The sequence below is a fragment of the Chrysochloris asiatica genome, unplaced genomic scaffold, assembly GCF_000296735.1.
Source record: "Chrysochloris asiatica unplaced genomic scaffold, ChrAsi1.0 scaffold00084, whole genome shotgun sequence".
Classification (NCBI taxonomy): Eukaryota; Metazoa; Chordata; class Mammalia; order Afrosoricida; family Chrysochloridae; genus Chrysochloris; species Chrysochloris asiatica.
This window is the reverse complement of record NW_006408602.1, coordinates 3,847,559-3,864,294: the sequence shown is the minus strand read 5'-3', so window position 1 is coordinate 3,864,294 and position 16,736 is coordinate 3,847,559. Positions and strand designations below refer to the sequence as shown.

The 16,736-nt window shown below is 36.1% G+C and overlaps 1 protein-coding gene across 1 annotated transcript in view; it reads right to left on the bottom strand.

Moving 5' to 3' along the window:
* The window catches only part of ASCC3 (activating signal cointegrator 1 complex subunit 3), a 476,917-nt gene that overhangs the window by 172,520 nt on the left and 287,661 nt on the right, over positions 1 to 16,736 (bottom strand). Inside the window, exons 21-28 of the mRNA XM_006865855.1 lie at positions 15,508 to 15,606; positions 14,441 to 14,609; positions 10,625 to 10,845; positions 9,559 to 9,644; positions 7,929 to 8,095; positions 7,673 to 7,818; positions 7,429 to 7,549; positions 1,968 to 2,110 (exon numbers count right to left, since the gene is read on the bottom strand). Of these exons, the coding sequence (XP_006865917.1) occupies positions 1,968 to 2,110; positions 7,429 to 7,549; positions 7,673 to 7,818; positions 7,929 to 8,095; positions 9,559 to 9,644; positions 10,625 to 10,845; positions 14,441 to 14,609; positions 15,508 to 15,606 (1,152 nt within the window). The remainder of the gene's footprint in view (positions 1 to 1,967; positions 2,111 to 7,428; positions 7,550 to 7,672; positions 7,819 to 7,928; positions 8,096 to 9,558; positions 9,645 to 10,624; positions 10,846 to 14,440; positions 14,610 to 15,507; positions 15,607 to 16,736) is intronic.

Sequence of the window (16,736 nt, the reverse complement as noted above, 5' to 3'; positions counted from 1 at the left end):
CTACCGACACGATGGCACCTAACAACAAGAACAACAATGTGAACTTCCTCGTGTAGGAAGTTCCACTGGTAGGATCAGCACTGAACTACAAACCACAAGGTCGGCAGTTCAAACCTACCTGGAAAACCCTATACAGAGTCACAACTGACTCAATGGTACTTAGCAACAAGAACAACAGTAAGGCTATATGCCATGTTTGTTTTTTTTTTATTGTGAACACAGTGATAGTTTACATGGGAGAACATCATCTTTAAACCAATGTTTCATTGCAATGATTACAATCTCCCATCATTCAACTGTATTTGCTTCCATTCCCTTTTTTTTTGGCAGAGAGTGGGAGGGAGATGTACACAAAACCACTCAGGAATAGACAATAATTTAAACCACTAATGGGCACATTCTGCAAGTCTGCCTCCTGGCTGCCAGCTCTCAGTTTCTATATTTTCATGAGTCCAGAGTCCTCAGCTGTTCCCTCTCTCCTTGTCCCCATTTCTGCTTCCATCTCTGGTGTTGTTGCTTCTCTGGATAGGGTCTCACATTCCGCTTGTGCTCATCTCCCATGATGGTCCTAGGAGCCTGTTTCTGGACTTTAAGATTAACTACTCCCTGTTTTTGTTACAAAACTTCTACCTTTACAGTTGTGCCAGTTGCAATTAGTCATGATAACAATTACTCACTACTGAATCATAAGAATTTTACCCCATCTCTTTTCACCAGACCCATCTAGAGAAGATGAAAACTATTCAGTAGGGACTCTACCTTCCCCTATACACTCTTTAACTAAACTCCCTCTTGAAAACTTGTAAGCCAGCCACTTCATGCCATTATAGCCCCCCCCCCTTCCATTTTAGGAAACCAAAGTCTAAGTTGCCCGTTCCTATCAACCCTGTGTACAGAAGAGTTATGATTGATACTTGATGTGAAGACTCCTTCCCTCTCAGTTGGTGTTTTGAGCTACAACCTCCATGAGTATAGATCAAGTTCATCATATTGTAGCAATTTACACTTGTTTCCTTTTTTTTTTTTATCTTCCTCTAGTCAAGTTCTGATTATCAAGCCAGAAATGATGTCCTTTACACAAGAAGAGTGAAGTCATCCCAGTCAATACAACTATTCCATCTCTGGAGTCCACCACAGTTCTGTACTATCTTCCTCAGTACAGAATGGAGGAGGATAAATTCCTGAAAGCTATATAATGTGTTTTTGTACGCAATATGCCCAAGCATATAAGGTGCATAGTGCACATAGGGGCAAACACACAAGTAGTTAGTCTGGTTTGCAAACAGCCCGCCCCCCCCCAAAAGAAAATCTGTATAATGTCTAACGTTATTTACTTAAAAGCACAGTATACAAAAACAATGATTAAAAATTTTTAAAGGCAGAATGTAATATTGAAAATTTCAAAACAAGCAAACAATTTAATAATAAAGATGCATATTTATTTAATTATAGGAGCACAACATGAAATAGCCATATAAACCCACTGCCAACAAGCTGACTTCTACTCAGTGACCCTACAGTACAGAGCAGACCACTCCCATAGGGCTTACAGAGCTGTAAATCTTTAATCTTTCAGAGCCAGAGCTGATGAGTTTGAATCACTGACTTGTATTCACTGCTGAGTGCTTTAGCCACAATGTTACCAAGGGTCCTTAAAATAGCAATATAATGGAATATAATTGTATAGACATGAAAAATTATAATTATTCAAAATTTTAATGCTTGTTTTTATTGAGGGACAGAGTAGCAAGGTTTTAATTTGTACATACTTACAGTATTTTACAAAGTTTTGAAAAAAGAATGTTAAAAGTGAATTTTGTAAAATGACTACAAGTTCCATTGTGGTAGTAAACAAATACTATAAAAACTCAGTTAAATACCAGCTGCTCTTTAGGAACCCTATGAATAGGTACTGACTTAAATGTACTTAACAACATGAAACATAGGAGATATAATATATTGCTTACCTCACTTTCATCCATGTTCAACCATTGCTTTGGCTCTTCTTCAGTAGCCAGAAAGGCTATCAGTTCTAAAGCAGTAAGACGAGTCTGACGTCTTGATGAGACAAATATCAAAACAGGTTTGGCTGGAGAATGGCTTCTAATTGCTGTTCAAAAGTTGAGGAAAATAAAATGGTTAAGTCACTTATATCCAAATTTGATTTCCATCAAATTATGAATAAAAAATTAATATTATAAATGACTAAGATGAATTATTAATTATAAATGATTTAGGTGAATTCTTAATTTGGTCATAAAATTTAGCACTATCCTAGGTACTACATGGATCTCATAGAGTGTTGGACAAATGAGAAGAGAGAATGATGACTCTGCTTAGAGAGCACATTATGTAGGACAAGGAAGATGTAACTATGTTTGCTATAAGTTCTGTTCTGAAGAACAAAGGAAAGAGGCACTTAAAGACTGAAACTCTTCATAAGAGTTATCCATGGATACTTAGCCTTGAGTTGAGTTTTCTGTTCTTGAGCTGTATTTTTGATGCACTTTTCCTTTCCCAATCAACCATAACAAAAACACCCAAACCATCCAGCTGAATCCATCTCATGGGGTTTCCACAGTTATAAATTGTTATGGAAGCAGAAAACCTCATCTTTCTCCTGTGGAGCCTCCGGTGGGCTGGAACTGCTGACCTTGAGGTTAGCAGTCCAGTGCCTATCCTACAGCATCACCAGGGCTCCTTCAGTCAATGATTTCATTGTTGTTAAGTGCCGTTAAGTCAGTTCAGACTAATAATGCTCCAGTATAGGGTTTCCCAGGCTGCACATTGCTTCATCTTGGTCCCATGGAGCGGCTGTTGGTCTCAACCATTCACCTTGTGGTAAGCAGTCTAGTTCTTAGCCTACAGTGCCACCAGTACAGGGTAAATTGATTCTGGACAGTTCAGTCATACAAGATGATTAAAAAGTCTCTAAAAAAAAGGCCAAGGAAAATTCTTTTTATATTTGCTGTTTCAGTAGATAGAAAAGTTAGGACAGTTTGAAACAATAAACTGGTAAAAGATAAATCAGAAGAATGTTCTCTTTGTTTTTCTAAAAATCTGTGAGTGAGGATTCAAGTTGGAAGACAACAGACTATAGAAGAGGTCTGAAGAGAACTGTTGTCAAGTGTTATAGAATTGGTTCTGACTCATAGTGACTCTGTATAGGGTTTCCGAGAAGCAGCTGGTGAGCTTAAACCGTCAACCTGTGGTTCAAACTGACCTTGCATTCCAGCGCATTAACCCGCAGCACCACACCAGAAAATAATATGCCCAAATTGCAATTTATCTAATGAAGAACCTTGATTTCAAACCATACATTATCTCATTGTTCTTTTCCAATATTGCCTCTTGGTCTGGTTACAGGTTCAGTGCAGTTTGGATTTCTGCTTTCAATACAGTCAGTTGTTCATGATATGCTACCACCTGAAATAGCTGAATGTCAACCAATTCTTTTTAATACAGTGACTGACTTCTTTATACTTCCTGTGTCATTTAACATTTTCCGCTAAGATTCCTTCAGTATTCCAACGTGAGGTTTGAAACTTTTCTTCAATTCTTTTAGCTTGAGAAACGCAGACTGTGTTCTTCGCTTTTGGTTTTCTAACTCCATGTCTCTGCACATTTTATTATAGTACTTTGCTTTCTCAGGCTGCCCTTTGAAATTGTCTGTTCAGCTCCTTTCTTTGATTTGCAAGTTTCGCCGTCTCTTCTTACCATCTATGCAGTCTTTTTTTTTTTTTTTTTTTTAATTTTTGGTTAAGAGGAGTATAAGTATGGAGTTATAGAGATAGGGCTATAGCTAGGTCTAGGCTAGGCCTGAAGCCCTAGTGACCGAGGGATTTATACAATGGACCGCGAACTGCAAGGTAAATCGTTCAAATTCACCAGTTGCTCCGCAAGAGAAAGATGAAGCTTTCTGCTCCCATAAGGATTTACAGCCTCAGAAACACTTTACAGGGATGCCATGAGTCCGAATCGACTTAATGACACACAACCGCCACCACCAGGTTAGGCCTAAGACTTTCTTTAGTGATAAGGTTGTATCAAGGACTAGGATTAGTCCTTAGTTAGGGGTAGGGCTGATTTGCTTTTAGGGTTAAAGTCAGGTTTATTTTTTATTTAAAATTTTTTCTTGAAATTGACTTGATTTTCTCTCTTTTGAAGTTGTGCAACCACATTATTCCCTCTTTTCACTTTATTTTTGTTGTTGCAAACTTATATCTCTGGTTCCCCATTTTCTTGTAAGGTTTGTTTTATATATCCTGGTGTGGCACTGTAGAATCAGCACTGGACTGCAAACCACAAGGTTGGCAGTTCAAGCCCACCAGCTGTTCTTTGGAACCCTATACAGTGCCGCTATGAGTTGGAACCGACGCAAAGGCACTTAACAACAACATATCCTGGACTGGCATTGTAGGATAAGCACTGGACTTCTAACTGCAAGGTTGGCAAAACAAACTCACCAGTCATACTCGGAAACTCTATAGAGAGTCACTATGAGTCGGAACTGACTTGATGGCACTCAACAATGACAATATCTGGGTTGAGTTCTGGGTGATATTATCATACATGTTAATATCAGGTTATTGTCTGCTGTTGTTGGTTCTTTGTCTGACAAACTTCTTTTAGCACTTTTTGCAAGATTGGTACAGTTTTTACAAATTCTTTAATTTTGCTATCATACTTGATGGAAAATCACTGCTGGGTATATGATTCTATTGTATTCTCGTCCGCACAGTTTTTTATTAAGAAACTGAGCTTAGTCTTATAGTCCTCTTTTGTAGGTACGTTTTTGTTTTTCCCAGGCTTGTCTTTGGATTCTTTCCTATCTTTGGTTTTGAAAAGTTTGTTTATAATATGCCTTGGTGATTTTCTTTTGGGGGTCTATGCTGTTCGGAGTTCATTCAACTTCTTGAGTGGCTATCTTTTTGTCTTTCATGATGTTAGGGAAGTTTTCTTCCAACAATGCTTTCACAGTTTTCTCTATAATTTTTTGTCTCTTCCTGTTCTGGAATTCCAATAATACGTAAGTCATTCCTCTAGCAGATGAATATTGAGAGATTTGTCTTTAAGTTCAGTAATTTGACTTCTGACTGATATTCTATTTCCATTCTCTGCTTTGCCCTTCCAATGTGTTATCTGTTTCTGAAGTATTGGTATTAATCTTTTAGCATTCTAATTTGTTTATATATGGTTTCCAATTATTCCTCTATTTTGTTAGATGATCTTGTAGTGTTTTCCTAAAATCTATGGTTTTTATGTGTTTTCCTTAATTTCATCTGCAGTTTTCTTGATTCATTCTCTCAATATGTTGAAAGGACCTAAATATTGTTCTTTTAAACTCCTTTCAAGTAGTTGGGATACCATTTCTAGTACTATACTTTCTGACTTTGCAATTTGTTCATTTGTTTGAGACACTTTGTCTTGTTTCTTCATGTAAGCTGAAATTGCTGTCTCCTAGACATTGTGGTGTTTTGTATTTGTATTTAATTGATGATTGTATGTTGGTGTGTTTCTGCCTGTCACCTGGTGGATGTGATAGAGACTGGGAGTGTGAATGGAGTTCTGTTTGCTGTTAGTGCAGCGGAATTCAGTGTGCGTTTACGTGTCTTCAGAAACAGAGATGGCTTGCCTGACACCCAACCCTACAGAAGTCAGTAAAAATCCTCGTTTTTATTGCCTTTTACATTAGTGGTTGGTGTGTACATTTGAATAGTAATTATAGTAACTCTACCCCAGGCAGAGTAAGCTGGTGAGGGCAGAGATTGACCATGGCCCTGGGTTGCCAGGAGGACACAGGGACAAAGGAGAACTACACTCCCCTTGCCATCAATCTCCAGCTACATCCAGAGTCTCCAGGCTGCTGTATCCATGGTGCTGTTTTTTAAGTGCCATCAAGTTGGTTCTGACCCATAGTGACCCTGTAAAGGTTGATTTCCAAGGAGCAGCTGGTGGGTTTGAACTGCTGACCTTGTGGTTCACAGTCCAGTGGCAATCCTACAGCACCCCTCCAAAAGTATCCACGGGTACTTGCAAAAGCTCAAGATGGCCACGCTGCTCCAGACCAGCCAACAGCTCGCCTGTTTATCTACTTTCTTCCTGCTCCTGTTTCAACTGCATCTTTCAGCTGACAATCAATCTACCTCTGTCCTACCCTGTGAAGCTCAGAGTTCCAGGATAACCATACATATCTATTTCACTTGGTCTCCCATGTCCTGATGCAGTGAGTCTGCTCAGTGTGTTTGCCTATTCCCCCACTAGTATTTGAATTACTGGTAGTATAGCTTCCACCATAGAGCAATATGCAAGCTACCACAGTAAGACAAACTGACAGATGAGTGGTGATTATGAGCTACACAACACAGAACGCTCCACTTCCACCACTGGTATGCAATCAGTCATTTCCTTAACAGAAATAAATAATCTCAACAATAAATAATTCAGCATATTATGAAAAATAAATTCATTTACCTCATTTCTCATTCACAGAACAAAAAATTCTATTAGAATATTACAGAATTGAAATTGTAATCCTCAGATAAATCAGAATAGAGATGTAATGTATTATATATATATATATTAGTACAATATTGGCATCGTTTGTACACATAATCATGAATGGATCTTTGTCTCTTTTTTTAAACCAGCACTTAATGGATTTTTGCTGCTGCTAGAACAGGTGTGGTTAAACAGCTCACAGTAGATTTATTGTTCATTAGTGATTTTGTACAAAGCTTCTGTAGAGGTGTAAATAATCCGAACTGCCAAAATTGGTCTCTAGTTCACAATCAATAGTTCGCTTCTGTCATAAGGCTAATTACAGCAGCTAAAAAGTCACCTCACAACTGTCACCTCACAATCAACAGCAGTTCACATTAGAAAATTTATTTTGGAGGTTATTTTAAATTGATAAAATAAATATTCCTTATGTAGTCTACATAAAACATGTTTAATAAAATAGCAGTGTTATCTTTAAATCTGTCTTGCTTACTTAGCTTGTAAGAGAAGGGAAACCAAAACACACAAGCAGAAACTTTGTTAAATATCACTGAAAATTCTATATTTTATGGTTTTTGGTAAACATTTTGCCAATTTTTACTGTGAAATTTTATTAACTTCAACTATTTATCATTTTTCCAAGTTAAATACCATAAGACCTTAATAGTTTAATATTAAGAGTGATTTACACTTTTCAAATTATACTTTTAATTTATTCTACTAAAAATACATTGTCATTTATGATATCTCTATAAACTGCAATAATAATTCCACATATATTTGTAATACTTCAATTTGAGGTAAACAGCTTTAGAAATTTACAGAAGTTGAAGCAGAATGACCTTTCCAAAGATGCCCACACCATTTAGAATTTAATTGCTACTATGTAATGTGGTTACTAATTTGTTCTAAGAATCTACAGCTTACCCTGAAATGCAGGTTTATTCATACTAGCCATACGAGGACAATAATGTTGACCTGGGAAGCCTTGAATGTGAACTTCCAGTGGAACTGGGCGTACAGATGGTCGGAAATTGAACAAGCCCATCTAGAAATATGAGAAGACGAATTTTCAGCTTACATATTCAATTATATAAGATTACAGTGTCTCTTTTAATGTGATTATCTACACCACACAGTTACATTTCCGATTTAGCAGTGTTCCACATACCTGGTTAATATTGAGCCAGTCAGCAAGGTCTCTGGCATTAGCTAATGCAGTGGATAGACCAACTATTCTAACAGACTTTTCTGTGTGCGATGAGATGAAATTTGTGCGAGACACAATGACCTCTAGAACAGGACCTCTTTCATCCCCTAGGAAATAGGAATAATGCACATTAATCATTTAATGAGCCCTTATACTGGCTGCTTCAGGTACGAGAGATGAGAGTTTGTAAATTGGCTTTAGATATAACGGTACCCACCGAGCAGATGGATCTCATCTATGATGAGAATAGTGACTTTCTGAACATAGTTCCTATTTTGCCAGCTTCTGCTGATTCCATCCCACTTCTCTGGTGTAGTGACAATAAGGTCAGCCTTTGCAATGGATTTCATATCAGGAGTCACATCCCCTGTTAGTTCAATAACTCTGGAGAGGAATAACAATGATCCCTTTAACTTCTCAGGTAACACATGACCTTGGAAAGGTCTCTTAAAATGAAATTTTATAATGCTTAAAACTATCTCCCTTTTATTTCTGAAATTTTCTGTGCATTCAGTCTAAAACATGCTTCTAAGAATTCCAGGTCATTTTCTCCCATAAAGCAAATGATATGCAAAATAAAATCCCTAACACAGATAATCTATAATTTTCATGTAGGTATGCAAAGGTATCAATTTTTGATAACAAATTTACAGAATCTCTGGCCTTTAGTGCAGCTTTATAGAGTTGAACTTATAGATCTTTTTCCACATGGCAGAATGAACATCATTATAATGAGGAAAAGTGTAAACTTATTAAGACAAAGAGAGGCATTCATTAAGAATATAATTGTGTTCTATAGGGTAATTCAAACATAAGAGACAAGCCCAGAGGCAAAAAGAAAAAAAGAAAAAAAAAAAAAAAAGACATAGAGATCAGAGAAAATATGTACCACCTCATTTTCAGCAGACCACAGTCATACAGAGGCTAAGATGTAAAAACAAGAGGCACAGATTTAAAAGCCTGTGCAAGTCTAAAAGAGAATGGGTAGGAAAATCAAGAGGTTCATTCCAAATGGAAAATAAACACCCCAAATTTTTTACATTTCATGTTAACACTTGAGAAATGCACATACAAAATAAGAATAGCTTATCCAAGGACAATTTATGAAAACTTCTACTTATTTTTCTAATAAAACGATTAAAATCTTCTGTATTGCTTGAAAGTACCATAATTTATTTAATGATTTAGGCTGCCTGCATCTTTTACTATGAAAAAACAAAACTGCAATGAATATCCTTCCACATGTACAGCATTAAAATATTAATGAAAAAATAAAGCATCATGATCTCCAAAAATAACTTCCATTTATTTTTTCTAAAATTATTTACATGTAAAATGTCTTTTAAGCTATTTTGGAAGTTACTCTGAATGATATAAAAGAAAAATAAAACAATGTAATTTATGTTTCATTCCTTTTAGATTATAAATATCTTGAGATAATTCTCTTACCAAATAAAAATATTCACATGAAGCAATTTGAGTGATTTAATTGTTCAATTTTAAAACAATCTTTCCAATATATTTAAAATTGGCTGGTTCAGAAATTATGAAAATAGTAATAAATTTTAATAGTAACATTTGTTGTTGCTGTTAAGTGCTATCGAATTGGTTCTGACTCATAGAGACCCTGTTTGGGTTTCCAAGGAGCCACTGGTGAGTTTGAACCACTGACCTTGTGGTCAAGTGCTTATCCTATAGTGCTGTACCAGGACTTCAACAGTAACATACCTTCAAATAAAATTATGAAACACATTGTAAAAAAATTCAATAATTTTATTCCACTCTTTCAATTGATGGTCCTTTTATACTATTCAAAGTATTTCTTATGAGTAAAAGCAATAACATACTTTTTGCCAAGTTTTTCTTCAATTCTAACTTTCCAGTCCTCCATTCGTTCACGTACAAGGGCCTTTAGGGGTGCAATATATACAGCCTAAAAATGGGGAAGAAGGGGCAAAAAGGTGATAACGAAAATAGTGACACTATTTTAAATAAAAGTGAATTTCATGATTTTTGTCAAATATGACAGTGTAGTTTTAAAATATATCTTTTAATACTGAAGAATTAAGTTTCTAATTTATGGGCAAAGTCATTTGAGCTTAATCAAACTACATTTACCCAAAACAAGATAGAAATGTAATACATCGTAATATTTTTTATCATAAGAATACTGATATGAACAAATCTTAAATATTTTCTACAAAGTACCAGAGGCATTTGCTCTTCATATTTTATAATGAAATTACCACTTATCATAATGTGTACAAATAAAATAAGTATATAACAATAAATTACATACAGAAAATGAGGATTCTAATAAAAATAAATATTTTTCCTAGTATTATGACCAAGACTTATATGAGTTCTGTATAAATCTTTCATAAAGAAATTTACTGATTTTGAAGTTTTGAAGACAAACTATTTAAATTTTAATTCAGATTTTATGGAAGTACAATTACACATTTTAGGTGTTTAATTCTTTTTTTAAAAAATCTGGTCTTTAGTAATTCAAATCTATATACAGATTTTCTACTGTCCATTAAAGAAAACCTTCTTCCTTATATAAAAGGTTTCAAATTTAGTGTGGTGCAATGAAATGGAACCACAGTTCAATGAAACTTCCTATGAACTACAGCCATCTTACAATGAAGAAAGGAAATCTGACCACCATTTGGTCAGAAATCCACCTAGAGCACAGTTACGCTTGAGGTACATTTTCTTATGGCCAATATTTCTGATATGATGTGCTATCCTCCCCTCCTGAGATGTTTATTGAGGGAGTGATAAATCTACTCAATGGGTACTTACAACTGGCTAGTTCAGAGATTACAAGTGTACTTACAACTGGCTAGTTCAGAGATTATGAACCATCTTTTCTAACTGATTTCAAGCTGGTGCTTTTTGCAGACAAACCTTTGACTTGGGGTATTTGTTGAAGACTCTGAAAATGGCTAATTCCGCTGCAACGGTCTTCCCTGATCCAGTGGGTGCACCAAGTAGGACGTTACAGTCTGTGTGGTACAGTGTATGAAATATTTGTGTCTGTACAGGGTTAAAGTGGGTGAACTTATACAAGGCTTCATATTCTCCACATCCCAAAGCTGTGATTGGTAAAGGCTGCAGATCCAGTAATTCTGAAAGATGCAGAGGAACTGTCAGATAATAACTGAAAAATATGTACAGTACTACATACTGTATCTAAAGGAGAAAAATTACAATGATTCTTAATTATTTAGAGGAAACAAAAAGCTTAACAGACGCTTGTATATCAGTTGCACATCTTTTCCCTCTATTACTACATTCGTTAATAGTGACATACTGGACCCCTCCCTTCGTATTGTCACTGTGGTTGTTAAGTGCCATTGAGTCAGTATGATTCATTGCAACCAATGTAAAGAGTTTCCAAGTTGTGGCTGGTGGGTTTGAACCACCAACCTTGGGGTTAGCAGACAATTGCTTATCCTACGGCACCACACCAGGACTCCAGTCCCTGTGTAACCCAATTATGACATTATATTTTTTTCTTCCAGCTAGAAAATCAACTTGAAATGTGTGTGAAACTAAACATGTTCGAGAAAAAAAGTAAATTGACTCTAATTTGAAGAAAAATGAAAATAATTTGTAAACTTCAGTTCTGAAATGGTCATTAATAACACATTACTTTTGATGTGTGGCACACCTGATCAGATCAGATAGGCTGAGCGAGGTGTTACTCTAGCCAATTAAAAATGAAATCAAGTCTTTTCCAATTTAGTAACAAAATAACTACAAAGTCAGTGTCTATCTTTAAACTTTATAAAGTTTGAAGAAAATTCCTAGTGCAATTGTTGTTAAGTGCTGTTGAGTGTGTTCTGGCTCATAGTGACCCTGTATAGGGTTTCTGAGGAACGGCTAGTGGGACTGAACTGCTAACCTTGAGGTCCAAACAGACCTTGTGGCCCAGTGCTTATCCTACAGCTCCATATCAGGACTCCTAGTGTAATAGAGTATTATCAAATAAGTTCTATAAGATAAGTACAAATAAAAGTGAGTAACAAAAAAACCCAAACCACCACATTCAACACAACAAAGGCTTCTCTTTTCTATGAAGAACTAAAGCCGAAACACAGACTGAGGCAAAACCAAAGTGTTTTCTAATCTATAAGGTATTATGCTGTTGTTGTTGTTATGTGCCATGGAGTCGGTTCCGACTCATAGCGACCCTACACAGGGTTTCCGAGGCTGTAAAAATCTTTACGGGAGCAGATCGCCTCATCTTTCTCACGCAGAACCGCTGGTAGTTTTGAACTGCTGACCTTGTGGCTCGCAGCCCGTTCGTAACTACTACACTACTAGAGCTCCTTATAAGGTATTATAAGATACTTAAAATACTTATGATTGCATTTAATTTTTTATCCATTGCCTCTCCATGGTTGGAGAAATCACCTGGTGTTTGGTTCTTCGCTGTGATGATTTCCATTCAACACTGTACTGTTGAGATTAGCAGAAATATACTAACCTAACAGAATGATGCTCATTTTTTTCCTTTCTACCTTTTAAGTATATTGGAGCATCAATGAAAGGACTCCTTCAATGACATGAAAAAAAATCTGTATGAATTATTTTTCTAGCTGGTGAACAACTTTTCCTTCCTTCCCATGGTAACTTAGGTGATGGGAAACGCAACATACAACAAGAGAAAGGTTGGCAAAGGAAAGAGGAAGGTAGTGGAAGGCAGGGGGAGGAATGCAAGAGTCAAAGTGAACAGAAATAAATACTGTTAACTGATGGTACTTGGAGGGGATTGAGATCATAGAAATGAAATGTGGGGTATGATTTGGTGAATGTAAACTAATGATCTACTCTGTAAACCTTCACTTAAATCACAATAAAAAAGTTAAAAAAAAAAAAATTATTGAACTCAAAGCAACAGCCTGAGAAGAAGTTGAAAAAAGGAGGAGAATGTCAGCTGTGTGTTTGTCCCATGGCTCCCACCTATCCCTATCTGCAATGTAAGCTGGTGGATAATGACAAGGAATATTTTCTTTAGAAAGTTGAGAGTATCAGAAATTAAATATATTTAACACTTGAAAATTTTAAAAGAGGGAAAATCCAAAATACGCCACATGTGAAGAGTAAAAAGGTTGTGAACAGTATGGCATACTTGGTCACGAGTAGGCAGATCTTAAGTTTCCCTCAGTTTCTGAGAGAGGTCCAAAGTGAGTTTGGCTAGAGAGCTACGTGGCCTGTCAAGAGCGTGTCAGCACTGACCTCTAAGAGGAGAGAGCTATGGTCATCGAGATATATGATGCTATGGTGGCAAGCAAGGGCTAGTATACTGTCCACAAATCACACTCTGCAAGCTGCATAAATAAGGGCAGACTAGATCTAAGGATAACTCTAAATTAACACCCTATGGCAGCTGCTTATATCTTTAGTAGCATGAATCATTCTAAGAAACACAGGTAGGAGTATTAAAACAGAGCAAACAAGAACTGTACTGAGAACACTGAGTTGTTACTCATTACAAAGACTGAAGTTGTGAGGATCAGAAAATTAACATGACTTAGAGAAGTTATATTTATGTATTTTTGAGGAGTCCATCAGTGGAGTAAACAGTTAAACACTTGACTACTAGCTGAAAGGAGTCCTGGTGTGGTGCTGTGGGTTAACGTGCTGGATTGCAATGTTGGTTTGAATAGCAAGGGTGGTGGTTCAAGCTCACTATAGCCACTCCTAGGAAACCCTATACAGGGTCGCTATGGGTTGGAACCAACTCAATGGCAATTAACAACAAAAACTAGCTGAAAGGTTGGCAGTTCTCTCATACAGAGACACCTTGAAAGACAGGCCTGATTCTGAAAGGTCATAGCCTTGAAAACCCTGTGGAGAAGGTTCTACTATAAACACCAGGTGTCACCAAGAGTAGGAATCAACTCAACAGCAACTACAACAGCAGCATATATCTTTGAGTACTTGGGACACGGCAAAAGTGATGCTGAGAAGACAGTTTATTGCAATAAATGCACACATCCAAAAAGAAGAAAGAACCAAAATCAACACATTAAAATAACATCTACAACAATTAGAAATAGACCAGCAAAGTAAACCAAGAGTCAACAAAGGAAAAAAGGAAATAATAAAGATCAGAGCAGAAATAAACAAGATATAAAACAGAAAAACTATAGAAAGAATCAACAGGACAAGAAGCTGGTTCTTTGAAAGAATGAATAAAATCAACAAGCCATTGGTAAACCTAAGAAAAGAAATGAGGGAGAAGACACAAATAACACGCATAAGAAATCACATGGGTGATGTCACAACAGAACCTATAGAAATAAAAACGATAATAACAGAATATTATGAAGAGCTGTACTCCAATAAATTTGAAAACCTAGAGGAGATGTAACAGAAAAGGAAAGAGATCTGTAGAAATTAGAATAATTTATGTAAAAAAAAGAGACCAAGGCACAGAGAACAGAAACAAGTTTCATGTTTGATAGAACAATCAGAATTGGGCTGGATTTAGTTTGTTTTTTGGGAACTGAAATAAGAATTAAGGCCTATCAATAAGTTTTATAAAATATATACATACATAGATATCTAATTTTACAATTTCTCTTTCACTATACATTGATAAATAAGTTGGATTTTGATTCATATTCAAACAACTTTAATGGCACTCAGACTTTTCAACATGAATAACAGTTTTGGAAATTCATGAATTCAAGTTACTGTCTAACACGTTACCTGTATGAGGAGGATGTCTCTCTGGCAGAATCAGATGTTGAAAGTTGATAATACATACAGCCTCAGCTCCTAACCATCTATCAGACACTGCTCGGATATAGTACTGGGAAGGCAAAGGCTCAAAAATAGGGATTGTAAATATCAGTACTTGAGCTTCTTTACTAAAGACCTAATGGGAAATAAAGATGAAAATGAACATGATACAGATTTTATTAATCTATTATTAATAAAATGCCATCCCACAGCAAGAGCCTCTAAAAAGTATCTTGGATTTTTAAACAGTTGCTTTATTCAGGTACTTCAGAAAGTTGCAGACAGTTACACTCTGAATATAGCTGGTATAATAGAAAGCAAAATTTATATTCACTTTATATTATGGTTTTATATGCATATCATATTTAACTTATGATCAGACTTTACTTTCCAAAATTTCATTCATTTAACTACTAGTGATTTTATCATATAAAATCACCATCTATTTACCTAGTATTTTTCTTTAAATTCTGTCATTATCTTTAGTAAAACAAAAGAATCACTTGGCACAAACAGAACGCTACCATGAAGACGAATACAATGAAAACAAAACATTGCTACGAAATTCTACTGCTGTCTATCCAAGGATCTCAGCCTGAAGCTTGCTTTCTTTTTGATACAAAAAATGACAAATGAAGCATTAAAGACACTGAATTCAGTCTTTTTTCTTGGGATTTGTAGGGAATAAAAGAGGGAATGTCCTTTTCCCTACGTGATTCAATCACTGCTTAGCACAGTGTGCGTGTAATAGCTAAAATTGTATGTATCTCACCTGTGTACATATTCCACACCTATGTCGTATACCATGGTAAACATTACAATGGAATTTCTCAAACTAAGCTGATACTGAATACATCATAACTGAGACATTTAATTAATGTTTTCTCTTAAATCCAAACAGATACAAAAATGTATACATAAAGATTTAATGGTACCATGAAATTATACTGAAATAAAGTAAAAAAAGTAATTTGTTTAAACTTTCTTATTATGATAGCAATACCATTAGAATATACACACAAATACATATTTACCTGTTTTTTTAGAATTAAAAAATATTCGGAATGATAAATATGATCATTTGTAGGATCTTCTACCCAAATCCACCAGGGTTCTCCTACTGTCCCATGGACCTAGAAGAAAAATGGCATCCTAATACTATGGATATCAAAACTCACGTTAAGACACACTATTGTTTATATACCCAGCATCCATTTCTCTCTCTCTTACCTTTACTGATGTGTAATTTACAAACATAAAATTCTTTCATTTTGAGTACACTGGTTAGTAGTGTTGTAGGATCTCAGCACTGGACTGTGAACCACAAGGTCAGCAGTTCAAACCCATAAAGCTGCTCCTCCGAAACCCTACATACGATTTCTATGAGTTGGAACTAAATTGACAGTACTTAACAACAACGACAACAATATGAGTTATACAACCATCATCATAAGTCAATTTTAGTGTTTTCATCACTCCTAATACAAACCCTATGATAGTTAAGGTTTTGTGTCAACTTTACAGGGCTGGGACTCTCAGTGGTTTAGCAATTAAGTAGTTATCACCTCTATGATGAGATCTACTGTGATACAGCCAGCCCATGATGTTATCTGAAGTGATCATATCTTATGAGTTATAAATCCTCACTTCTATGATGTTAGTGAGGTCAGATACAATCAACAGGATTAGGGTGTATCTTGAGTCAATCGCTTTTGAGTTCTGAAAGAAGAGACAAGTGAGCAGAACTCAGAGGGCCCTACTACCACCAAAATAGAAAAGCTGTGAAGTGGAGCTCCTAAATTGTGACGCTCCTAAAGCCCGAGGAAGGTTGATGCCAAGATGTATGAGGATCTCCAAAAAAATACTGGCACATTGATGCTGAAAGGAGAGAAGAATCTTTTCCCAAAGCCAACAAAGAGAAAACCTTCCTCTAGAGTAGGCACTCTGAATTTGGATTTCTAATCTCCTAAACTGTGAAAGAATAAACATCTGGTTGCTCAGGCCCTCCACTTGAGGTTACCTGATAAAACAGTACTAGGCAATTAAGACATATCCATTAGCACTCACTTCCCATTTCCTACTATCCCTGCTTTGGGCCTCGCATCAAGGCCTGAATCATAAATCTACTGTTTCCTAATGGTGGTGGTGGTGGTGGTAGTGTGCCATGGAGTCAATTTTGACTCATAGCGACCCTGTATGTGTTTTCTGAGGCTGTAAATCTTTATGGGAGCAGAAAGCCTCGTCTTTGTCCTGTGGAATAGTT